Below are 24453 nucleotides of genomic sequence, written 5' to 3' on the forward strand. Positions count from 1 at the left end.
AAAAGGGGACGGCAGAGGATGAGATAGTTGGATGGCATCACCGAGTTAATGGATGAGTTTGAGCACTCTGGGAGATGGTGAAGAACAGGGAAACCTGGCGTGCTACAGTCCGTGGGGTCGCAAAGAGTTGGATATGACTGGGCGACTGAACAACAACAGAAATTTGAAAAAAGAAAGAACAACAGCAGCCAAGAAGAGAGGCAGTGGCGGCCACTCAGAGAGGGACTGGGGGAGGCGGGAGGGAGGGTGCTCCGGAGCTGATGCTGGGGAGCGGGGAGGGCTCCCTCCCGCCGCCAGGCCCCTTGACCGGAGCAGCAGAGGGGGCAGGGTTTCCCAGCGGTTTCCTGGGGCTCTCCTGTGCCCTGGGGGCTGGCCAGCAGCAGCCCGGGCCTCTCCCCTCTAGAAACATCACTCACACACACACCCCACTGGTAACAACCAAAAATACCAGTAAGCATTGCCAGATGCCCTGGTTGAAACCACTGCTATATATAAACCACATTTTGAATTCTTAGCATTTCTCGGATTCATTGTCCATAGACTTCTTAAATCCTAAGAGCCTAAATAAACTCAGGTGAAAACGTTGTCAAGACTCTTGGTCATAATAGAGGTTACAAAAAGTGTTATCTAACACATGAAGCAGAATTTCCTTTATTATTTTTTGTTGTCGTTTAGTTGCTAAGTCATGGATTGTAGCCCACCAGGCTTCTCTGTCCATGGGATTTCCCAGGCAAGAATACTGGAGTGGTTTCCATTTCCTTCTCCAGGTTATTATTTTTAATTGGCATAATATAATGGTATTCTAATTATAAAAGCATTGTGAAATATTACATTTAGGAAATTTTTCTTCCTACATTATATAAAACCTGCATTTCATAAAAGCTAAAATTAGAGATATGTAAGAAATGTAAAAGTTAAGACTAAAAGTTTTTCATTTCTAAAGGACAACAGCAGAATACCTACTCCAGTATAGCAGAATAGCTTCACCACTTTGAATTAGAAAAAGATTTCTTAGCTAGGACCCAGAATGCACTAATCATAAAAGGGAAAAAAAATCAAAATTAAATACTGCATCAAAAGATACTATTAAGAAAATGAATAGGCAAGAAAATATTTACAATTCATATATCTGGCAAATTCTTGTACAAATTAAAAAAGCTTACAGTCGAGTAACACGATAAACAACGGGGACAAAGAAGTTTGATGAGGCTTGTCGTAAATGCAGATTTACAAATGACCGATAAATGGCTGGGAGGGTGCTACAGGGGATGAGGCACCAGGGAGACGCGAAGTGCCGCGGCGTGGTCCTCTGCACATGCGCAGCAGAGTCCGCGTGTCCTGGACAGACCACGCCCATTGCCCGCGAGATGCGAACACTGCAGCTGCAGGTGGAAAATGGCACCAACGCTTTAGAAATCGGTCTAGTCGTTTCTCATAAAGCTCAAGTGCGTCTCCCCTGAGGCCCAGCCATCCCTCTCCTAGGGGTCCAAGAAAAAGAAAATACCTCCACACAGGCTTGTATAGGAATGGTAGCTTTGGGACTTGCCTGCTAGTCCAGTGGTTGAGAATCCACCTGCCAATGCAACTGGACGCGGGTTCGAACCCCAGCAAGAGAACTGAGGTCCTGCATGTTGCAGGGCAGCTAAGCCCCCTGCACTGCCACTGGAGCCAGAGCACCACAACTGGAGAGCCTGTGCACCACAGCGAAAGAACCCACACACAGCAACGAAGACTGCTGCAACCAAAAATAAAATAGGAATAAACAAACACGTAGAAATCAGAATGGCAGCTTTAGCCATAGTGATTGCTAACTAGAAACCCCCCAAGTATGAACATTCAGCAATAGGACAGTGGGAGCCACGCATAGTACATTCGTGGGACAGAATTCTACTCGGCAGTCCAAGGGAATGTGATACACACAACAGCCTGTATGAACCTCAGACACATTATAAATGTTGGGCAGAAGAAGCCCAGCCAGAATAGTACACGCCATGTGGTTCCATTTATGTGGAATTTTAGAGCAGGAAAAACGGATCTCTGGTGAGTGGAGTCAAAGCAGCACTCGCCTCTGAGGAGGGATGCAGGATTGACTGGGGGGTGGGGTCCAAGGGATTTTCCCCAGAGTGAATGAGATCTTGTACATCTTGATACAGATGCGGGTTACACGGGTGTAACATTTACTAACTTGTCCATCTGTGTGCTGGAGATCTGGTCACTTCACGGTGTTAAATTAAACTTAATTTTTTTAAGTAATTTTTACAAATTTACTGTCATTCCTCAGACCCTCTGGCTGGTCTCTTTTTACTTTGAGGACCAGTTTATTTAGCCCAGCTTTATTTTTCTTTAAGAACAAAAACACTAGGGTTGTCTAACCCAGCGTGAGGTTTGGCAGAGACAGTACTTAAAGCAGAAGTTCCTGGGGAAAAAATGATACCAAAGCTGAGACTGGGAAGGTGAGTTGATGAGCTGTGTGCGGAAGCATGAGAGAGGACCCGTGAAGAGAAAGCAGCGTGCCAAAAGGCCCAGGGGGAGGACAGTGTGGCTGGTCAGATGGGAGGAGGGTGGCCAGGGAGCCTCGGGGAGAACTGCCACACCTTGGGGTGCCACCCTTCTGCCTCTCCCTCCGGGGCAGGGGGAAAGGAGAACTCAGGCGCAGTAACAAGTCATTTTCATGGGAAAACCCTTTGTAAACAGCGTAATACATGTAAAATCATGTCTATGGTAGTGGCTTGATTTTAATCAAGTACAGCAAAGACTGACGGAATATCTGAACTGGTAAGATTCTTCGTAGAGTTTAGGTGTTGTTTGCAAGCATAGTATTTCTTTTGGTCTGATTTTTGGTGATGCAGCTTTGACCTATTTTGTCTTGGTTTCAGGGTTCAAAAAGGATTCTTCGCTCCAACGAAATCATCCTTCCAGCCAGTGGACTGGTGGAGACAGAGCTCCAGTTAACCTTCTCCCTTCAGGTGGGAACCTGCTCAGTCTTAGGTCATTAATATGCCATGTCCCCCCTGATCTCGAACGATGCTCTGATCTGGAGATCGTTTGATCCGAGAATAGCCCAATGGCTTAATGTCACCCAGAGCTTCTGTGGCCTGCATGGATGACTAGAGCTATCTCTGAGGCTGCCGCACCACGCGTGCTGAGACCTGGATGAGCTGCTGCAAAGTACACCATGTCTCACTCTCCTTTTTCTAATTGTAGTTGATTTAAAATGTGTTAATTTGTGCTATTAGCAAAGTGATTCCATTTTATACACACATACGTAGACTTTCTCCTTTCTCTTTTTGTTTCCTATATTACATATACATTCTTTCTCATGTTCTTTTCCATTCTGGTTTGTCACAGGATAAGGACTATAATTCCCTGTGCTATACAGTAGGACGTTGTCCTTTTTCCATCCTATGGACTAGTTTGCGTCACATCCTCTTTCCTTGGACGGGGCTGAGGCCCCACCGTCCTACCGCGGTCCTCCCCATCTCCTCTCCTTAGTAATCTGTGCCCCTGCTCCCTGAAGGAGAGGGTGCTCCTTCAGTCTCATTTTGCCCCCATGTTGCAACCTCTGTCCCATCCCTTCTCCTCCTTTTCCATCCTAGTGTGTCTGTCTCTCCTCGTAACCCCAGTAGCCCAGGTTGACTCCTCGATCACCTGACAAGGAAAGAGGCCATGTTTCAGAACACGTGTGGGCCTCCAGCTGCAGAGTGGAAGCCTGGTGCTGGGAGGAACCAGATGCTCCCCTCACCCCCTGTTACCCCCTCATACGGAGGGGAGCCAGTGATCCCCGTCACCCCATCATACAGAGGAGAGCCAGGGAAGCAAAGGATGGTGATGCGTCCTCCAGCAGGACTAGGCCCCACGGAGGACCCCTCTCTGACTAACTGTGCCCGGCTCTGTTTTGTGCCCGGCAGTACCCTCATTTCCTGAAGCGAGATGCCAACAAGCTGCAGATCATGCTGCAGAGGAGAAAGCGTTACAAGAACCGGACCATCCTGGGCTATAAGACCCTGGCCGTGGGGCTCATCAACATGGCGGAGGTGAGAGCGGGCGGCCTTTCAGAGCCCGGGAGAGACCCCAGCCCAGCCGGGGCTCTTCCCAGCCTGCCGCCAGGCTGTTTTATTCCAGGTTACAAATTAACTCTTTTATTGGAAATTCAGGACATGCCTCTTTTTATCCAATACTTCCTTGCTCACAAAAAGTTTTTTCTTCAGCTTTTTAAAAAATGTCAGAGAAAACTTATAATAGTGTGAAGGATTCCCGTCTGCCCTTCACCCAGACGCTTCAGTGTTAGCATATCTGCCTTTTAGTTCTCGCCTGTGTACACAGCGTGCATGTGGTTCGCTTTTCTGAGCCGCCGAGAGTGAGCTGCAGACATGATGCCCTGTTATACATTAATATGTTGTTGCTGTTCCATCGCTCAGTCGTGTCCGCCTCTTTGCGACCCCACGGGCTGTAGCCCAGCCAGGCTCCTCTGTCCGTGGGATTCTCCAGACAAGAATGCTGGAGTGGGTGGCCATGGCCTGCTCCAGAGGCCCTTCCTGACATAGAGATCGAACCCACATCTCCTGCCTTGGCAGGCGGATTCTTTCCCACTGAGCCACCTGAGAAGCCCACACGTTAGTATGCACTGTGTCAACCTCCTAGAACTAGGAATGCTCTCCCGTCTGCGCACCGCCCGCCGTGAAGATCAGGACGCTGACGCGGCCCAGGAACGCCCTTTGCAGGCCCGGGGCATCACCTGGGAGCGCGGGCTGCGTTTACTTGTCCCTTTGGTCTCGCTCGACCTGCAGTCCCTCAGATTTTCCCCATGTCTTTCATGCCCTTGACATTTTTTTTAAGAGGACAAGCTGGTTTCTTTATTGAATGTTCCTCCGTTCGGGTTTGTCTGATGTTTTCTGAAGATCACATTCAGCTTCCGAGTTTTTGGCAGAGTTACCACAACTGTAATGCAGGCAGCACTCCCAGTCAACTTGCTCCGTTACTGGTGAGGCTGTCTTATCGCTCGGCTAACTGAAGATGATGTATGCCAGGACTTCCAATATAAAGTTAATTAATACATATTTTGTTCTTAGCGATGTAAAAAACATTTTATAGGCAGATGTTTGAGGACCCTGTAACAGTCTCTTTTTTCCTCGTATCTTCACCCAGTAGTTTTAGCTTCTGTTAATGATTCTTGCCTGAATCAGTTATTAATCCTTTGATGTGGGCTCACATTCCAGTCAGCTCTAGTCAGCCCCTCTGGGTTCCTGCAGCCTTTGTCCTCTCCACGTTCCTCAGTCTGTTTGCTTGTTTGTGAGGCTCTCCTGTATGCTCAATAAATCTTCTCAACCCGGATGAAGGGGAAGAAGAAAGGGACCACAAATCAATTTTAAAACGTATTTTTGTATTTTAATACTTCAAATAGGAAAAAATTTTGCGGCCACCTTTTACAAAAGGTGAGGTAGCCCCAGCGCATCTTTCTGCCATCTTCGTGTTTTGCATCAGAGCGAAGGCTGTGGGCGCCGTGTCGAGCCCTCGGGTCCTTTCCCTCAGACAGGTGGCCGCGGTCTGCAGGCGCCACCCCCACCCCTGAGCCTGAGAGCTGGTTTCTCTGTGAAATACTTACCTAAACTGCGGTCCGAGAGAGGAGCAGTCACTTTCTATCTCAGGCCTCGGCTTTTATCTCTGCGCACGTGACCAGAACCGTGACTGGCACTTCTGGAGACAGTTTTTAAATGAGACTACGGAGACTTCCCTGGCGGTCCAGTGGTTAAGAATCTGCCTTTCAATGCAGGAGACACGGGTTTGATCCCTGATCAGGAAACTTAAGATGCCACACGTGGCAGCAAAGCCCTCGTACCGCAACTCCTGAGCCCAGGCTCCCTGATGAGAGATCCCACGTGCCACATCTAAGACCCAGCACAGCCAAACAGATAAAGAAGTATTGTAAAAATAAATAGTGTGAAACGAGGGAATCCCTGGCAGTCCAGTGGTTAGGACTCTGCGCTTTCACTGCTGAGGGCCAGTTCAGTTGCCGAGGGGTTCAGTCCCTGGTTGGGGAACTAAGATCCCACAAGCTGAATTGCACAGCCAAAAAAAAGGTAACAGTGAGACTGAAGGCAGTAGAAGAAGAGTAGGTGGGGGAGCGTGAGGAAGAAAAGGTGTTGGCAGAACGCCGCTCCCGGTGGCTCGCGTGTCCGCTGGGGTCTGTGAAAACGGGCCGCCCTGCGGGCTCTGTGTGAGGCGCGTCGTGGCCACCCGTGCTCGCAGGTGATGCAGCACCCGAACGAAGGCGCCCTGGTGCTCGGCCTGCACAGCAACGTGAAGGACGTCTCCGTGCCTGTGGCAGAAATAAAGATCTACTCCCTGTCCAGCCAGCCCATTGACCACGAGGGGATCAAATCCAAGCTGTCTGGTGAGATGCGTGGTGTCGGGAAGCCCTGCCCACCCCCACGCCCGGTCTCCATCCTGGGAAAGAGGAGCTTAGGGGTCCCTGAAGATAAAGGGGGGCAGGGCCCTCTCTTCCCCAGCCTGGTCTCCGCCTGAGGATAGCGGGACTCCAGCCGGCCAGAGCCCCCCACCAGGCCAGATCTGCCCCTCGCGAGGTTCTCTTACTAAGGTGTCTATTTCCAGACCGTTCTCCTGATGTTGACAATTACTCTGAGGAAGAGGAGGAGAGCTTCTCATCGGAACAGGAAGGCAGTGATGACCCGCTGCACGGCCAGGTAACTTCCCACAGCCCCTCACACACAGAGGCCGGGAACCTCCAGACCCTCCAGAACCTCGTGCGGTTGGGGCTCCCCAACCTCATTCCATCCCCTGCCCGCTTAGGACCTGTTCTACGAGGACGAGGATCTGCGGAAAGTAAAGAAGACCCGGAGGAAACTCACCTCCACGTCCGCCATCACAAGGGTGAGCCACCAAGGTCCAGGGAAGGTTTCCGCCGAGATTTCCAGTCGGGGGTGGGTAGGATGGGAGTAGTGTTTTCAGACTTCCTGGGAGCTTTTTTATCAATAACATCCACATAGGGCCGTCCCCTCGAGGCTCTGATACACCCCTTGGTACCATGTTCACCTCCTCCACCACCAGCTGATTAAGAATCACTGTGGAGAGAACCGGCATTCCTGATGGCAGCAAGTCACATTCTTCGGGCTCTCTTAGGATAGAAGAAAGTTGAGAAACCTTGTAGGCTTTGGAACAGATGCTTCCTCAGGGAGCAGGTACCCCCTTCCTCAGATACCCTGCCTCCCCTTTCCAGGTGATTACTGTGGATCTCTTACTGTCCACTGCAGAGAGAAGTCCAGTCCTCTCTAGGAGAGTCTGCACTTCAAATCATTTGTTGAACTTACCCAAAAATAATAGGCTAGTGCCTGGAACTGTGGGCTTGATATAATGCCTGCCTTAATGGATCCATGACATTAGAGACCAAATGCCCATGGAATCTGTCTCCTACATAAGATTTCCTAAGGAGCCACTGCTTTTGTTGAAATTAGAGTCCTGGACTGAGATGCCAGCATGCTCAGTCACTCAGTCGTGTCCGACGCTGTGACTCCACGGACTGTATGTAGCCCACCAGGCTCCTCTGTCCATGGGATTCTCCAGGCAGCAATACTGGAGTGGGTTGCCATGCCCTTCTCCAGGGGATCTTCCCAGCCCAGGGATCGAGCCTGCATCTCTTGCACCTCCTGATGCCTAATACCTGAATTTCTAGGTTAACTCTGACCTATTTTGGGGTTCCGGTGCCAAAGTGTAGGAGAGTCACAAGTGTCAGGAGCTTTCTGGAAGAGAAATTCCCAGTTTCATCAGTCCCCTGAGGCATCCTGATCCTCTCTGGGCAGACCCAGGCTGGGGACCCTGAGAGCGGAGATTCCCATCACCTTCAGGAGTGAAATAAGCAGAGGCCAGACCTTCCCAGCATGTGTGTCTGAGCCTGGGTGAGCCTGGTCCACCGTGAAACATGATGTCCTTTCTCCAGGCATCCTGGGGTGTCCCTGGGCTTCCATGTAAATCCCTAAGACCAAGGCCTTGATTCCCCCACTAAGTGATGTCTAGAGCGTGTTTGAATCATTTCATTGTCCTCAGGCTTCTCACCCTTGATTAGGCTCCTAGGCCAAGTGAGGCCCGTCCCAGCCTCTAGCCCCGCTTGTGCTCTGATGATGGGTGGGTGAGGCAGGGTGGCTCTCTTTTGTGACTCCTGCTAATTTTTTTTTCCTGCACTATAGCCACAGGGGTCCCATTTTCTTCCCTTGGGTGCCCCCTGGGGCTTTATACCCGCCTCTCCCTGTCCATCCAGCCTCGCCGGCTACAGGACCAGTGCTCCGCACTCCTTTGGTAGCCACCCCCGAGGGTGTTTTGTTGCTGTTGTTAAGTGCAGGGCTTTGCAGTCAGAGTTTCAGAGTAGCTGTTCTTATTCCTGTCTCCTGTACGCACTCGTCCCCTCTCCACCGAGAGCACTTGTCTCAGGCGCGCTGACTGAACGGTCCCTGGGACTCCCAGTCTCCCTCTGCTCGGGGCGCCCTGCCGCCGAGGGCAGCCCCGCCGTTCCCCGAAGGCCCAGCTCAGCCTCCCTCAGAAGCTAGTCCTCCGTCCCCAGCTGGTGAGTCTGCCATCCAGTCAGGAGGTGCTGGTGGCCACAGACTCGTCACCGTAGCCGGGGCTGGACACGGAGAGACGAGGAAGGCCTGGTCTGTGGCGTCAGGGAGCTCAGTGTCCGCTGACACAGACACTTCACACGAGTGGCCGTGACGGTGCAGGGCAGGCTGCAGCCGCGTACTGTCAGGGCCGCGACGGCAGTGGGGGGTGGGGGGAGTGAACGACTGAGCTGGACACCTTCACGGGCGAGATGCCGGGATGCCGGGTTTTCTGAGAGTCGGCAGACCTGCACCACATGGATTTGGGGCCGAGGTTTAGTCGAGGCAGAAGCTGCCGTGTGAAAGGCCCAGCAGGGATCACCACACAGAGCTCTGCAGTCTTAAGCAGTGAGTTCCCACCTAAGCAGGGTGTGAGGGGTTAACGGCGGGCGAGGCCGGGGACAGGCAGCGCCAGCCCTCCGTGGACACACAGTGATGCCGAGAGGCTCCGGGGCCCTCGAAGGCCATCACCTGCGGAGTGACTGGTGGGATCTGCCTGTGGAGCAGTCGCGTGGACTCTGGAGCGAAGGAGACTGGAGGTGGGGTGGAGGGGGCTGGCGGAGGGCGGTCGGTGGCCCCAGGGAGGCTGGACGGAGGCAGTGTTGCTCCAGGTGGACCAGCGGGTAGGACTCAGCGGCCCTGGGCTGGGAGGTGAGGTGCGGGGAGAGACTCCAGCTTCAGACTTGGTGACTGGGGGACCAAGAGAGGGGATGCACGGAAAAACGTCGAGTTTGAGGAGCCTGTGTGCATACTGGTGGCGCTCACCCGTCAGCACCGTGTTTCTGAAAGACTAGAGAAAGGGATGAGCAGGAGGTGACGGTGGGGAGTTACTGGGGTGGGGTCCCGGGGTAGGGACTGTCCCCACCACTGTCCTCCCCCAGCTCTTCACAAAAGCGGGCCCTCGGTCAGCCTTCCGACGAGTGACCGCCGTCCACGCGGGGCTGCTGGCTGAGAACCTCTGTGTCTTTGTCCCTCCAGCAACCTAACATCAAGCAGAAGTTTGTGGCCCTCCTGAAGCGGTTCAAAGTTTCAGACGAGGTACGAGCCCTTACTCCCGAGCCGGACGGTGAGGGGAATTCTGGAGTGTCGCCCTGGTTTTCCCGGGGCGCAGTCGGTGCTGCCGCTGGGAGTCGAGATTCCAGGCCCCCCACGTGAGGCAGTAGATAGAGGAGAGCCTCACGCTACTTGGAAAGAGGAGAGATTGACAGGCAGCGCCCGAGGTTCGGCCGTCTTGAGCGCGGGGCGTCTGGTCCTCCCTGCCGTCGGTTAATTCCAGGCCTCTGGTGTGGGGTGTCCGGCTGTTGTTCAGTGTTCCCTCCTGCCCCGAGGGGAACATCATGAGGAGCAACCCGAGGTGGGCGCCTCCGCCGTGGCGTCAGGAACTGGCCACTAGGGAAGCAGTATCGCCCCACCCCACCCCCGGGCTCTCGCAGGCCGGAGCCGGCCCTCACAGGCTCTCTCCTTAGTGGACCGAGACTGGAGACTTGTCCCCTGTGGACTCGAGGGGAGGGCAGCATGAGCCTGCCAGGGTCCCCGGCTTCCGAGTTTTCTCCAGCCTATTCCTCGGGAAAAGCATGGTCTCGCTCCCGCTCCTGTTCCTGACGCTGGGTCCTGGTGGGGAGCGCCAGGGAGGCACGGAGCGGGGACCCTGGCCTCACCATGTCCTGCTCTCAGGATCAGATCACAGAAGGGAGGAGGGTGAAGCTATGGCAGGTCCCCCGAGGGGACTGGGCAGGGTGGCCAGTGGGAAGAAGTTGCCCGTCTCCATGCTGTGAACAGGGGTAACCCCCAGCTCAAAGGTTTTGTCTTCCCCCGCAGGTGGGCTTTGGGCTGGAACATGTGTCCCGGGAGCAGATTCGAGAAGTAGAAGAAGACTTGGACGAGCTGTACGACAGCCTGGAGATGTACAACCCCAGCGACAGTGGGCCCGAGATGGAGGAGACGGAGAGCATCCTCAGCACGCCAAAGCCCAAGCTCAAGTGAGGCCCGCAGCCCCTGTCTCCTGAGGCCACACCGTCTCCTAGACCCTTTTCCCCACCCCCATGACCGGGAATCTTGGCTCCTCACCCCTGATGAACCTCCAGCCCTCTGGATAAAGGTTGTCATCTAACTGACAGAAGCCCCGGTAGGACTCTCTCAAGTCCTTCAGTCCGGCCCTCCCCGTCAGCCTCTGCAGTGTCTCTTTCTCCCGACATCCTTGAAGCCCGGGTTTTCAGTCTTTCTAGAACACCAGCTCTCCCCGGCTGACCTCAAGCTGCTATTCTGGCCTGGCGGCCCCGACTGACCCTGGCTGTGCTTCTTTGCCGCCCACAGGCCCTTCTTTGAGGGGATGTCACAGTCCAGCTCCCAGACGGAGATCGGCAGCCTCAACAGCAAGGGCAGCCTCGGCAAAGACACCACCAGCCCTGTGAGCATGGCCGAGGGCGGCGGGGGCGCGGGGCCGGAGAGTGGGCTTAACATGGGGTCTTCTGCACGACGAAGGGAGGGGGGCGTGCAGAGCGGGGCTGGGGGAGCTGGGGTAACACTGGGTCCTCTGCTTCCGGTTCACTTGAGACCCGTGAGTGGTCTCATCGTGTTTCAGCCTCGGTTGTCATCTCAGTCCTGCCCGGCGCTTAGTGCTCTGAGGGCACCGCTGTGGCCGGGCGGGTATCCTTTTTGGTCTCTTCCCGCCGTGACCTGGAGCCTTCCCTCCAGAGCACGCGGTGCCTCGACACCTCCCCTCAGCACCCATCACGCAGTAGCTGGGAGCGTGGCATCCGGCCAGGGGTAGCAACTCTGCTTCCAGGTGGGGAAGGGATGAGGCAGGAAGCCCCCAGGGTCTGTTCAGGAGAAATTACATGGGCTTTGCTGAGGAAGGGGGCAGCGCCCTCCCAGAATGGAGAATTCAGTGGGCAGGTTTCCATTTGGCCTGGTGATCCAGAGGGAGCCAGAGCCCAGCCTCACCCCAGACCATGCCCTGTCCCTCCCTGGGAAGGCGTCCCCAGTCGTGGAGCAGAACAGGAGCCTGTCTTGATGCTGTGCCCGCCTCAGGCCCTTGGAAGCTCTCCTTGCCCTCGTTTACAGCCCACGGTGGGGAGACCGGCCGATTTTAGTGGGGTCTTTGGTTCGCAGCTGAAAGCTCAGTCTTCTCTGTAGATCAAAGAAACTGAATCCTTTCAGTCCTCCTGCTCGTGCTGCTTTAACAAAGAAAATACAAAACTCACTCAGCAAATAGTTATGAGCCTGTGAGGAAACATCCTGAAGCGGGTGAGGCCCTCCATTCGCCCCCACTCCCGTCCATTCCCGGGCGTCTGCGAACCGTCGGCTCAGAGACGACCTGACTGCCTGCTGCCACCAGGTGGCGCTGTCGTCCGCCTTATCCATCCTCCCGCTGAAGTCGCAGCACGTGCGGTCGGGCCCTAGAACAGCGGCACCACGTGGCCTTAGCCAGCAAACGTGGGGTGGACCCTGGCCTAGAATCCTCCGCGGGGAAACCTCAGGCCTGACACTTGCAGAGTCGGCGCTCTCTGTCTTTCCAGCCCAGGTTCCTGTGATCTGGGGCGGAGGAGGCCTCACACAGCTACTGCTTCTATTCAGGATGTCCTTGTAGCTGCTCTTTCTGGAGGGGCTACTGAGTGGCCCTGCTGAGTCCTCACTGTCCACGTGGCTGGATCGCTGACTACAGGCCCAGAGGCCACTGCAAGTGTAAATAAAAGGGGCTGTAAATAAAAGGGGTGCAAGTGTAAATAAAAGGGGTGGACTCTTCCAGAGAGAAACCTGGGGGCCTGGCCAGGGGCAGACTGACTCCAGGCATTCTAGGAATGCAGAACAAGGGCCCTCCTGTGACACAATGCAAGCAAATTATGAACTGAGATAGCACCCCAGAGAGCTAAGCCTGGTGCCTAACATATGCAAACACCCAAGAAATGTTAGGGATCATTGTCAGTCAACCAGTAAGAGAAACTATCTTAATGAAGCTGTCTCTGAGTTGATGGAATTTGTAGACTCTGCTTTTAGTCTCAGTTGCATTACTTACAAAATTTAAAGAGAAAAATCGATTGATGTTCTGGGCCTCAGGTGCCATATTTGTAAAGTGAAGCTGCTAGGAAAGATTGAAGGCAGGAGGAAAAGGGGACAACAGGATGAGATGGTTGGATGGCATCACCGACTCAGTGGACGTGGCTTTGAGCAAACTCCGGGAAATGGTGAAGGACAGGGAGGCTTGGCAAGCTGCAGTCCAAGGGGTCGTAAAGAGCCAGACATGACTGAGCGATTGAACAAAAGGTGTCAGCACAGGAGCCCAGTTAGAATCAGAAGTCAGTGGAGCCTCAGTCTTGGCAGTGTGATGGCCTAAGGACCCCTCTTCAGGCAGAACATTGCTGTGGGGCAGAGTTGGGCAGAGAGCACAAACTCGGGAGTCAGTCTTCTGAGTCTTAATTTTGACTCCATCACTCCACTGACTGTTCTGTGCAGTTACCAAGGCTTCGTGTCCTCAGCCACAAGTTGCATGTAAAAAGGACTTGCCTTGCAAGGCAGAGCGAAGATCCAGTGGGAGAAGGAAGCTAAGACCTCCAGCATGGCGCTTGATTGGTGGTCGGATTGGTTCACAGCAGGGGGAGCGGCTTTGCCGCTGTTACTCTGGGCCCCGAGAGCCATTCCAGTTCCGGACTCCTGAAATTGATAGACTCCAGTTGTCTTTTTAGTGAGTCCTTCAAATTCTGATTCTTTTGGCCAAATTTCAGACTTTGCTGGTTCTCTGTGATATTTCTATTTTGAAGAGCCCCATATGTCTTGATGTGGGTGTGGAACTTTGGAATCCTTTCGTCTGAAAGGCACTTTGGGAACTACAGAGCGAGGCTGTGCTCTTCACACAGCGAACTTTGAGACGTACGAGGGGAAACATACGGGGCTGGTGCACCGTAGGCAGGCAAGCACATGCCGCCCCGCTTTCGTCCTCTCTCCCTGATTTCGTAGCCTTGTTATTTGATTCTTTTTTCTTAACCTTCCCTTTTGTTCCCCAAATTTCAGAGAATTCAGTTCATCACTAAAACCAGAAGGGATTTCTGCCAATACAGATTATTACAGTTGTGAGTTTTCCCAAGACTTGAGCACATGATTTGGTCCTTGAAGCTGGTAACAATAGGCCCTGACAGCGCTTCAGCTGGGGCAGCCAAGAGATGGAGACGTTCCACCAGGACTGCCTGCCGCTAAAAGTTGCAAATTCCATGCACTGTGATGAATGGTGTGGAGACCAGTAGTTGGTCAAAGCAGGAGCCTGAAGTACCACCTCACCCTGGCCCCCCACACATGCAGGAGTGCGGGCACCTGTGCCACAGCCAGCAGGCACCACGCCTCAGGCTGCTGCAGCTGTCTCGGTGCCACACAGTCAGACAGCACAGCGGCTGCGCTGCTGGGGCGAGAGAAGCCTAAACTATTTATAGGAGCGGGAAGAGGAACTTGGAAAGTCAGGCGCTTACTCCTGGCAGGATCGACCAGAACATCCAGAAGAGTCAGTGCATAGCCGGCGGGTGCCCCCAACTCTAGGCTGGGTTAGAGCGCTCTGACACCGCTCTGTCGTCAGAAGGCTTGACCACAGGGCTGCTGCCCGAGAACCTTCGAGCCGGGTGGTGTTACCACCCTCAGGCATCCTCTCTAAAACATGTTTAAGTCATTTGTCGTGCTGAGATCCCACACTGAGTGAAGTCATCTCCAGTCTCAAGTCCAACCGAGATTTTTCTCTGACTGTAGACTGTTAACATCGGTTATCCCAATAGGCAATGTGTAAATGAACTAGCTGTGCAGACAGGTGGCAACCTACCATGCATGGCTCTGAACCAAACTGTCTCACACTCCGGGGCCGCGGGGTCTGGTTAAAATGCCTTGGGTTAGTTTGACAGACAACTCAGAAGAGTGGTCCTCAACCAAGGGTGGTTTTGCCTCCCAGGGAACATTGGGCAAGGACTGGAGACATTTTTTTTTTTTTTTAATTCTCACAGCAGGGTGATTCGTGGGTGGAGGCAGGGCTGCAGCTCAGATCCTGTGCAGGACGCCCCAGAGTAGAGAAGGGCCCTCCGCAGATGCCAGCGGTCCCAGGTGAAGAAAGCCTGGCTTAGCGTGTGACATGGGCTGACTTGTGTGATCATTGTTCATTAGTTTGCCAAGTGACCCCTATGAACTTTTTAGGCTTTTTCTCTGTACTCTGTCGTTTACTCAGAGAAAGGACTTTGGGTCATTGGAAGGAAGTGGGCTATCTTTGATCCTTTCTGATTCCCTGGTTCCCCAGAAGAACAAGAGACCCATTTTCATGTAGGATACACAATTCATAGGTCTATTAACTCCTTAGAAAAATGTCCCCATTACTCAGAGAAAGGTCACTGGGAGGAAGTATGGGACATCTTCAATCCTTTCTGATTCCCTGGTTCCCCAGAAGAATCAGAGACCCACTGAGGTCAGTGCCTTCCCCACAGCTGAGACTCCCACCCCACAGCTGCTCAGGATTCCGACACTGGTGTCTGCACAGCCAGAAGCAGCATTCGCAAGTGTGAAAAATCCAGTTCTGTATCTGTATTTGCAAAGTACATTTTTAATATTTATGAGATCTGTTAATAAGAGTTGAGGACAAAGGGAGAATTATTTCACACCTAAATGGCTTAGAATATCCTGTTTGAGGGTTTTCTAGATGTTTCCACCAAGCCAAACGCATTTGGCCCCCATGGATGTCTTTAGTCTCAAAATCAAAGACCTGAACGCTGAGAGTCCCCTTTCTTCTCAGCAACGCTGACAGCTGAAGTGGCCCTGTATGCCCCTCCTGGGCAGGGGTGTTCACCACATCCCAGAGTCAAGATTGGCGGATCCCACAGCCAAGCCGTCTGAAGGCTGAGCCTCTCTTCCCTGAGAGCATCTTTTGAGAATCAGAATTTCTGGGTTCATCGTCTCACCGTGTTACTGATTTAATGATCACAGAATAACTGATCTTCTGAAGTTTGGTTTTTCACACAAAAAATATGCTCCTTGTTAAGATGAAAGTCCCAAAGACGTTATGAAAGATGTCATGAGGTCTTCAGATTAAGTGAAAGTATTTTAAGCTTCCAAGGGACTTAGGGAGCAAGTTAGAGTGGTGGTTATTTGGATTGGTGATGACTAATTATTATAATTTTTGCAGATGGAATTGGCTGCGCTAGAAAAAGTCAAATCTGCTCGGATTAAAAATCAAGATGACAGCTTGACTGAAACAGACACTCTGGTATGTGTGGTTCCGTCTCCTGTTTTCAGCTGTCTAAAATAGCTTTGGGTACCTTTAGAAATAGAGGCAAAAAGACCCTCAGGACCATCTTGAAACTTTTGCCTAAATCTGTGGACTTACGAAGGCCCTGCATTCTCTTACGAAGGCCCTGCATTCTCTTTCTCCCGAAATCTTTACTTGTCGAGTATCAGGTTGGTGCCCAAACTCGCAAACCAGAAACGTCCCCATTCCACTCCTTCATTAGGTCTGAGCAAATGCTGACTTGATAACTTTCTCACTATCTGTCACTCTCATGTACCTTTTTTTTTTTTTTTTTTAAATTTTTATGTATTTATTTGTTCACTTTTGGCTGGGCTGGGTCTTCACTGCTGCATGGACTTTTCTCTAGTTACAGCAAGCCAGGGCTACTCTCTAGTTGCGGTGCACAGGCTTCTCCTTGCGGCGGCTTCTCTAGGGCTTCAGTAGTTGTGGAGCACAGGCTTAGTCGCTCCTCGGCGTGTACAACGTTCTCGAATCAGGGATCAAACCTGTGTCTCCTGCATTGACAGGCGATTCTCTACTACTGAGCCACCAGGAAAGCCCCTCCACCTCCTCATTTACTCCTGGGGGATGATGAGCAGTATCTTTCCCTGAAAAACCGTCCCTTTCTCCAGTGTTATTTTTACAACGACCAGACAGTCCACAGCCTCAGCTCTCCAAGTGGTTACTTACTGGTCGTCTCCTCCCACTGAGAGATGTTGGGGCTGCTCAGGGGTGCACGGGATGGATCGCCTGGGGCGCCCAGTGTAGTCACACACAGACTGAAGTCACACACACACACACACACACACACACACACAGTGCTGAGCACTGACCGTGCCACAACGAGAATGCACGGCGCCCCGTCCGGGAGGAAAGCCGGCCGGAGCTCACAGCGCAGAGGCCCCGGGCGCCCGGGAGGGAAGGGCGGGCGGGTCACCTAGGCAAGGGAGTCTGGGGCCGGCCCGCGCTCAGCCCGTGTGGGACTGGAGGCCAGACCCAGCTGGGAGGAGAGAGCAGAGAACCTGACCGGAAAGCCTCTGGGGTGGGCTGTACTTCAGCCTCCCGGTGGGAGCTGCCAGCTGAAAGGAGGAATTCCTTCAGGCTCACGTCTCCTGTAGTAAAGAATACTGTATCACAGGTCTGTCGTCCAGCAGAGCCTTAGGCTGGGTTCAAGGACACTGTGGTTCACCTGAAACCCAGGCAGCCCAGCCTCCACTGTTTCCCCCTTTGGTCCGTATTGCACAGCAGGGATTTCAAAAATGAAATTCGCATCACGTCACTTCTGAGTAAAAGGCTCTCCTTCCCGCCTCGAGAAGCCAGATCATCCGTCGAGATTTGCGTGCTGATGGTTCCTAAGCGTAGGGGTCAGGTCGGGTAGCAGGCGACAGTGCCGGCTCGGCGGGCGCCCTCAGCTGCATTGATCAGGCGTCAGGGGAGGCGGCGGGAGTTTGAGAACCGTGTGCTTCCTGGAAAAGAGCGGGGGGCTGCTGGCCCAGACAGGAGGGGGGTCACCTTCGCGGCCTCCTTTGCTCTGTGGCAGGAAATCACTGACCAGGACATGTTTGGAGACGTGAGCACGAGTCTGGTTGTGCCCGAGAAAGTCAAAACTCCCATGAAGTCCAGCAAAACGGACCTGCAGGGCTCCGCCTCCCCCAGGTACTCAGGGCGGGAAGAAGCTCCTGAGGCATCGGGTGGAAGGAGGGGGGCACGGCCAGAGTGGCCTCGGAAAGGGGGGCCACTTAACCGCCGCCTTCCATGCCCGTGGCAGCAAAGTGGAAGGGGTGCACACCCCCCGGCAGAAGAGGAGCACCCCCCTGAAGGAGCGGCAGCTCTCCAAGCCGCTGAGCGAGAGGACCAACAGCTCCGACAGCGAGCGATCCCCAGACCTGGGCCACAGCACTCAGGTACCCGCCCGCCGGGCGCCCCAGATCCCCGGCTCTGCTCCGTCATCTCCTTGGGAGGTGGGGCGGAGAGGAAGGGGGTGTATTTGATTGTTCCGAGTAAAGAGAGGCCTAAAGGGAGAAGTCCAGCATGCTTGCTCTCTGCTCCTGCTGAGGAATTGCAGGATGGAACAGGGGACACTGGCGTGTTCTTCCCCCATCAGACCTTGGAGGGGACAGCGGCCACCAGCTCTCCCAGGGGGTCTGCCCTGCACTCTGATGCCCTTAGCATTGCTGCGGGCTAGTTACAGTGATTTGGAGCCAACACGGCAACATTAAACTTTTGAGCGCCAGCCCTCAGAGTGGCTGGGGTAGGCACACAGAGGGAACTGGCCCTCGGCTTATATGCTCTCCGAAGGCCAGCCCCCCGGGAAGGGTTCTCCGTGACGGCCTCGCCCAGCCCCTGCGCTCCTGGGGTTAGTGGTGGGCCGGCTCCTTCTCCTGATAAATACCTCTGGGAAGGGGGTTTGTGTCCGTGTGGCTTCCAGAGCTAACGCTGGCTCTCGCAGCTGAAAATGAGCCCAGGACTAGAATAGCCCGGTGCCTGGGGCGAGGTATTGTCCTTCTTGTTAATCACTGTTCCTGAAATACCTTTGTTCCCCGAGTCGGAGGGCTCCCCACACGGCGCACTCTCATTATCTCTCCCCACTGCCCTCCTTTCCATCCTGTGAGCACCTGCTCTCCACTCCTCCCTCCCCCCGCTCCTGCTGCCCCTGCCATTCCCCTTTGGGGCCCTTCCTGCCTCAGCAGGACAGCCGCCACGTTCCTGGGGCACCAGCCTGGGCCCTGAGGTCTGGCTTCGCGTGTTCTCATCCCCCTGCTGTGCTCTATCCAGTGGGACACCAGGTCTCCTGCACAGGTTCCTGGTAGCTCTTCTCCATACCCTGGACCACAAGTCCCCCCAGCCACCGCCCCCCCAAGCTCCCTGGGGACCAACAGGCATCTGTCTGCATCTATCCCTGCAGATTCCTCGAAAGGTGGTCTATGACCAGCTGAACCAGATCCTGGTGTCAGATGCGGCCCTCCCAGAAAACGTCATCCTCGTCAACACCGCTGACTGGCAGGGCCAGGTACAGCACCCAGGGTCACGGGGCCGGGAAGGAGGGATGCTGGGGAACAAGAGACTCCCCTGGTGTGGATCTCAAAGGCAGGGCGCGGGGAAATCCGAAATGACCCCCTTCTTTTCCGGCCCCTTCTAGCCTGACCTAAGCCCACAGCTCTGGTCCCAGTCCCATCATTTTCCAGCCTGAGGGGCCTTAAGTCACCAGTTTTCTGTACCTCAGTTTCCTTATCTCTAAAAAAGCAGCAGTATGGCCCATCTCACCTGCCTTCCCAGCCTGTGTGCTGTGAGGCGCCAGCGCTGCCCTGGTTTCCAGAAGGGGCAGAGCAACAGCAGTCCAGCCCCGCCCAGTCCGGCCACCTACCCAGCGTGGGGGCCGCGGAGGCCGTGTAGAATCTAACATGTCCTGGGCCTTCCCACGTTTCCTCCCGATCCCGTCTCCCTGGGGTCTGGCCCCAACTCCTCCTGACTGGCAGTCAGAGCCTGACCTTAGCCAGCTGTGGTCTGAACGACCGAGGGTGGGGCCCTCTGCCCGGCCTGGGCCTTGGCGCCCTCGTGACCTGCGGGAGGCGGTGGCCCGGCCGCACAGCCTCACCTGTGTGCCTCCCCCCTCCTCGCCCCCCGCAGTACGTGGCGGAGCTGCTGCAGGACCAGCGGAAGCCCGTCGTGTGCACGTGCTCCACGGTGGAGGTCCAGGCTGTGCTGTCCGCCCTGCTCACCCGCATCCAGCGCTAGTAAGGCCCGGCTCCTCCCCTGCCCTTTGGGGTCCCCTCCCACCTCATCCTCCCACCCTCATTTCCAAGCTCTGACAGGACCCCCTGGCCCATCAGACCCAGAGCTCACAGTTGGCACCTGGTCGGGCAGTGTCTGGCCCTGGTGCTCTGTTGTCCCTGCTGGCCCCAGAGGGTCGGGGTGAAAATGTCACCTCCCGCCTGGTCCTCTGCCACACCTTGACCTGCCTCACCCTCTTCCTAAACCCGTGACGAAGAAGGCCAGGCAGAGAGAGCCCGGGGCTCTGCAAGACTTTCTCCTCCCACCCCGCTGCCTACCCAGAGTCGGGGCCCTCCCTCTCAGGACCTGCCGTGGAAAGAGCCTGGGACGTCTTGGGCTCATGCCCGCCTCTGACCCCAGGGCGCTGCCGACTCGTCTTCTCGTTAGCCTCAAGCGGTCCTGCCTGCCTTCTAGACAGTCCCCTGTCCTCTCTGACTCTGAATTTCTCTTTTTGCAGAAGCACTATGGTGTGTTGCCTCTCTCTGTGTGATTTTGTTCACTAGTTTGTTTTTCCTCTGGGGGCTGTCGAGGTCGAGTGAAGTCAGAGCTGGGGGGGAGGCTTCCTCTGAGCAGATCGTGGCCCCCTGACGTGGCCCTATCCCCCCCCCCACCTTGCTCCCAGCTGCAACTGTAACTCCTCCATGCCGAAGCCAGTGAAGGTGGCGGCGGTGGGCGGCCAGAGCTACCTGAGCTCCATCCTCCGCTTCTTCGTCAAGTCGCTGGCCAGCAAGACCTCCGATTGGCTGGGCTACATGCGCTTTCTCATCATTCCCCTCGGTGAGGACGTGGCAGAGTCCGCCCCTGAAGCGGGGGGTGGCGTTGGGTCCCGGGAAGGGCCAGTCGGGGAGACCAAAGGCCGGGCTTCATTCACCCCCCTCACCAGCTCGCTTTCTCTGGTCTCTGTCTACCAGGTTCTCACCCAGTGGCCAAATACCTGGGCTCCGTCGACAGCAGGTATAGCAGCACCTTCCTTGATCCTGGCTGGAGAGATCTGTTCAGCCGCTCGGAGCCCCCGGTGTCAGGTACCAGCCCCTCGTGGGGGGCGAGACGCGGGGAGCTGGGCTCAGCTGCACGCGGGGGCGGGGGGCGTGCTGCTTCTCCCTGTGGCCTGTTCATTTTTCCAGCATTTTATTAAAAGGAGGCCCCGTAAGCACAGCCCTTCCACGCTGGATGTGTTTGGTCTCTGCACATTTAGAAATAAGGAGGCCGAGGGGGTGGTGTCAGGAAGTATCTGGTTGTGGAGATCAAATATGGAAGCGGAGAGCAGCTGCCAAGCGTCTACTGATAAATGAATAACATGCCACCAACCGTGTCTTTTTCTGAAATACAGAGCAGAGGCGGCAGGGACGGGAGTGAGCTTGGGCCCAGTGAGGCCGGGAGGTGGTCAGTGCTCCCACAGGCCAGGCAGGAAGTGACGAGGGCAGGAGGTGGTGGGGGCGGCAGGTGGTTCCAGGGCTGATCAGAGCAGAGATGGAAGCAGGAGCCTGGGAAGGAGCAGGCTGGGGGGAAGGGCGCACAGATCAGATGGAGGACAGCTCCTGACTGCACAATTCCTTAGATTCAGGGGATTTCCCTGGTGGTCCCATGGTTAAGACTTCACCCTCCAGTGCAGGGGATGTGCGTTTAATCCCTCGTTGGGGAGCTAAGATCCCCCATGCCTCGAGGCCAAAAAGCTAAAACATGAAACAGAAGCAGTATGGTAACAAATTCAGTAAAGACTTTAAATAAATAGTTCACATCCAAAAAGGTATCTTTTAAAAAAAATTCCTGGGATTTCCCTGATGGTGCAGGGGTTAAGAATCTGCCTTTCAATTCAGGGGACGTGGGTTCGATCCCTGGTCGGGGAACTGAGGTCCCCTGTGCCACAGGTCAACTAAACCTGCACGCCGCAGCTAAGGCCCAACACACCCAAATAAATAAATGAACAATGTTTAAAAAATTTCTTAGGTTCAAACCAGTGGGTCTTTAGAGCCCTTTCTCTGCCTCAGCTCCTGGGGTCTTCTGGTGGGACTCGGCAGGGGGACTCTCAAAGAGGGTTCTCGGGGTCGCCTGCTGAAGTAAGTCAGCCCGTGTCTCTCGGCTCCTCCGCAGAGCAACTGGACGTGGTGGGGCGGGTGATGCAGTATGTCAGCGGGGCGGCCGTGACGCACCAGCTGCCTGTGGCGGAGGCCATGCTCACCTGTAGGCACAAGTTGTGAGTGCACCCGGGGGCTCTTGCAGACAAGTCGGGTGGGCTAGAGAAGCCTTCGGTTCTTTCCTTTTCCACACCCTCCTCCCCACCGCATTTCCCTCGTGGGAACCCAAGAGAGCAGTGCCTTTTCTTCCCTGCCCGGGCCTGCCCGCACCCACTGTGGGCGCCCCCTCGGTACAGACGTGGGGGCAGAGGGTAGAGTGTGCACGATTGGGGCTTTCGCCTCCTTTTGGAGGCTCCCCGTGCCAACCTGAGGGCAGCGGAAGATGGCAAGTGGTGTCTGGGCTCCCTTAAAGCCTCAGTAAAGCGTGGAAAGCTTCCGTCCCCAGCTCTCCACGCGGTCTCTCCCGCCCGCTGTAAAACTCTCCCGTCTCTCCTCACAGCCCAGATGAAGACTCGTATCAGAAGTTCATCCCCTTCATTGGCGTGAGTACCAACCCCCCTCTCCTCGGTACCCCACCCACCCACCTAGCCTCCCTGGCCTCCACGCGTGCGCACGTGCACGCGCACACACACACACACACACACACACACACACACACACACATAAGGGACTTTCCTGATGGCTCAGACGGTAAAGAATCTGCATGCAATACAGGAGACTCAACTTCAATCCCTGGGTCGGGAAGATCCCCCAGAGAAGGGAATGGCAGCCCACTCCAGTAATCCTGCCTAGAGCATCCCATGGACAGAGGAGGCTGGCGGTCTATAGTCCACCACACACAGTCTGACATTGACTGCTTCACTTCATACACAAGGGACTCATCTAGACAGCGGGTCTTATCCAGGGGCGATTTCGTTCCCAGGAGACATCTGGCAGTGTCTGATCTGGGGACACATTTGGCTGTCAGAGCTGGGAGTGGGGGTGGGCAAAGCTGGGAGTGGAGGTGGCACCGGTATCTGTGGGTGGGGCCAGGGACATGCTAACCACCCTGCAGGGCCCAGGACAGACCCCCAGCAGAGAGCCCCGAGGGTCAGCAATGCTGGGGAGAGGAAGCCGTGGGCTGGGACAGGCCCCGAGCTGCTCCTTTCAGAGTCCTTTCCCCTTTGGGGGCTGGCCCCACGTCACCACAGATACCGCATGTTATTACTGTGGTTCTGGGGTCCCCAGGGGTGATATCCAGGGCACTGGTTCTCCGGCTCCAGGGAAAAGAAAGCAGAGCTGTTCCAAGGAGGGGAGTCTGAGATATGAGTAGCTGTCTTCAGAGACGGGGACACGAGAGGAAGGGGCTCTCTCCCCTCCTGTTTGGTCAGGGAAGAATCTTTGCACAAGTGGATTCTGAAGACAAAGGAAAGACCTCTTGGGTGTCCTTGGAGTCAAGTGGTCCCTGCCCAGGTTGCATTTGGCAGTTGCGGGGCCTCAAGGCCGAGACTGACGGAGAGAGGGAGCCTAGAGGGGACAGCTGACGCCCCTCCACCCCTGGGGCCAAAGCACAACCCAGAAGCTGGCAGAGAACTCAGATTTCCCTTTCTGAGACGGCCGAGTTTCTCTTCCACATCAGCTGGTATCTTTTCCTGCAGCCTCGCCGAGGGTCCCTCCCAGCCTCTAGGGAGGACGAGGCACGTGCAGGTGAGGGGCCGGCGGCCCCCATGCCTGCTCTCCGCTCATCCCAGATCCTGTGATCCTGGGTCATCCTGTGAGCCTCGAGCGATCCTGGGAAATGCCTGAGCCTGGGGGGTGGTCCTTGTCAAGGTTCCCATCTGCCTGGTCCAGTCAGTCCCCGCCAGCCACTGGGGCTGGTCCTACGGCCACATCGGAGGACCCGGGCCGTGATGAGCAGCCCGGGCTGGCAGTGACCCACGTCTGTGTGGAGCAGTGGGGTCATTGCCACTCTGGCCTCGCAGCAAAACAGAGAGAAAAAATTTAAAATGGAAACAAGCGAACGGAGGAGCTGGCAGCCTCGTGCAGCAACCAGAGGAGCAAGGAGAGAGGAAGTTCTGAGCACCAGCGTGCCACTTTCCAGGCATTAAAATCAGGATGCGTAGAGTCAGGGACAGATGCCACGGGTGGCAGCACAGTGCTTTTATCGGCTTCAAGGGAGCCACCATGTGTGTGTGACCCCCGCTCCCTGCTGTCCCCGGGGCCCGGTTTCCGTGACCCCCCTGCTGACCTCAGGCCCCTGCCTGACGTTCAGGTCTGTCTGGCTGTAGCCTTTGCTGGCCACTGGAGGGCCCCCTCTGCCCTTCCCAGAATTCTCTCAGAGGAATCTTAAAATTCTCTGGGGAACTGACATCAGTATCACTTCCCAGGGCTGGGCTTGGAGTCAGGGGTCCCTGGGATGCCCCCCCCTCGTTGGTGTTCCTCCCGATTCCTGTTCCAGCGTGTTCCCCACCCCCACCCATACCCCACTCCTATCTGCCGAGGTTTTCTCCCTGTCCTCCCCTCTCTCTGACCTGAGAAGACGGTCTCCTGCCCAAGTGATCTTAGAAGAAATGAGATCAGGATACAAAAGGGTGTATCGTTTTTGTATAAGGCCTTGCCCACGTTCCCAGAGAAGAGCTGCGGGTCTCCCGCGCCCCCGACTCGCTGTTTGCAGCTGGTTTTGCTCACCTCTGCTGACGATCCCAGCTGCTCAGAATCAGCAGAGAGTTTCAAAGCCTGCGATCAAACAGCGTGCGGTTTTGGCCGCTGGGTCCAGCTG

At 55.1% G+C, this 24453-nt stretch overlaps 1 protein-coding gene across 4 annotated transcripts in view; it reads left to right on the plus strand.

Annotated features, from left to right (window-relative positions):
• PACS1 (phosphofurin acidic cluster sorting protein 1) overlaps positions 1 to 24453 on the plus strand; it is a 145059-nt gene that overhangs the window by 115094 nt on the left and 5512 nt on the right. For all 4 annotated transcript variants that reach the window (XM_065937781.1, XM_065937783.1, XM_065937782.1 and 1 more), the window contains exons 3-19: positions 2877 to 2966; positions 3909 to 4034; positions 6247 to 6391; positions 6610 to 6701; positions 6808 to 6888; positions 9585 to 9644; positions 10425 to 10585; positions 10920 to 11013; positions 15748 to 15828; positions 17390 to 17505; positions 17618 to 17753; positions 18755 to 18859; positions 19477 to 19583; positions 20243 to 20397; positions 20532 to 20642; positions 21712 to 21814; positions 22195 to 22237. In XM_065937781.1, coding sequence (XP_065793853.1) covers positions 2877 to 2966; positions 3909 to 4034; positions 6247 to 6391; positions 6610 to 6701; positions 6808 to 6888; positions 9585 to 9644; positions 10425 to 10585; positions 10920 to 11013; positions 15748 to 15828; positions 17390 to 17505; positions 17618 to 17753; positions 18755 to 18859; positions 19477 to 19583; positions 20243 to 20397; positions 20532 to 20642; positions 21712 to 21814; positions 22195 to 22237 — 1806 coding nt within the window. The remainder of the gene's footprint in view (positions 1 to 2876; positions 2967 to 3908; positions 4035 to 6246; positions 6392 to 6609; positions 6702 to 6807; positions 6889 to 9584; positions 9645 to 10424; positions 10586 to 10919; positions 11014 to 15747; positions 15829 to 17389; positions 17506 to 17617; positions 17754 to 18754; positions 18860 to 19476; positions 19584 to 20242; positions 20398 to 20531; positions 20643 to 21711; positions 21815 to 22194; positions 22238 to 24453) is intronic.

This window comes from Muntiacus reevesi, chromosome 5 (genome assembly GCF_963930625.1).
Source record: "Muntiacus reevesi chromosome 5, mMunRee1.1, whole genome shotgun sequence".
NCBI lineage: Eukaryota > Metazoa > Chordata > Mammalia > Artiodactyla > Cervidae > Muntiacus > Muntiacus reevesi.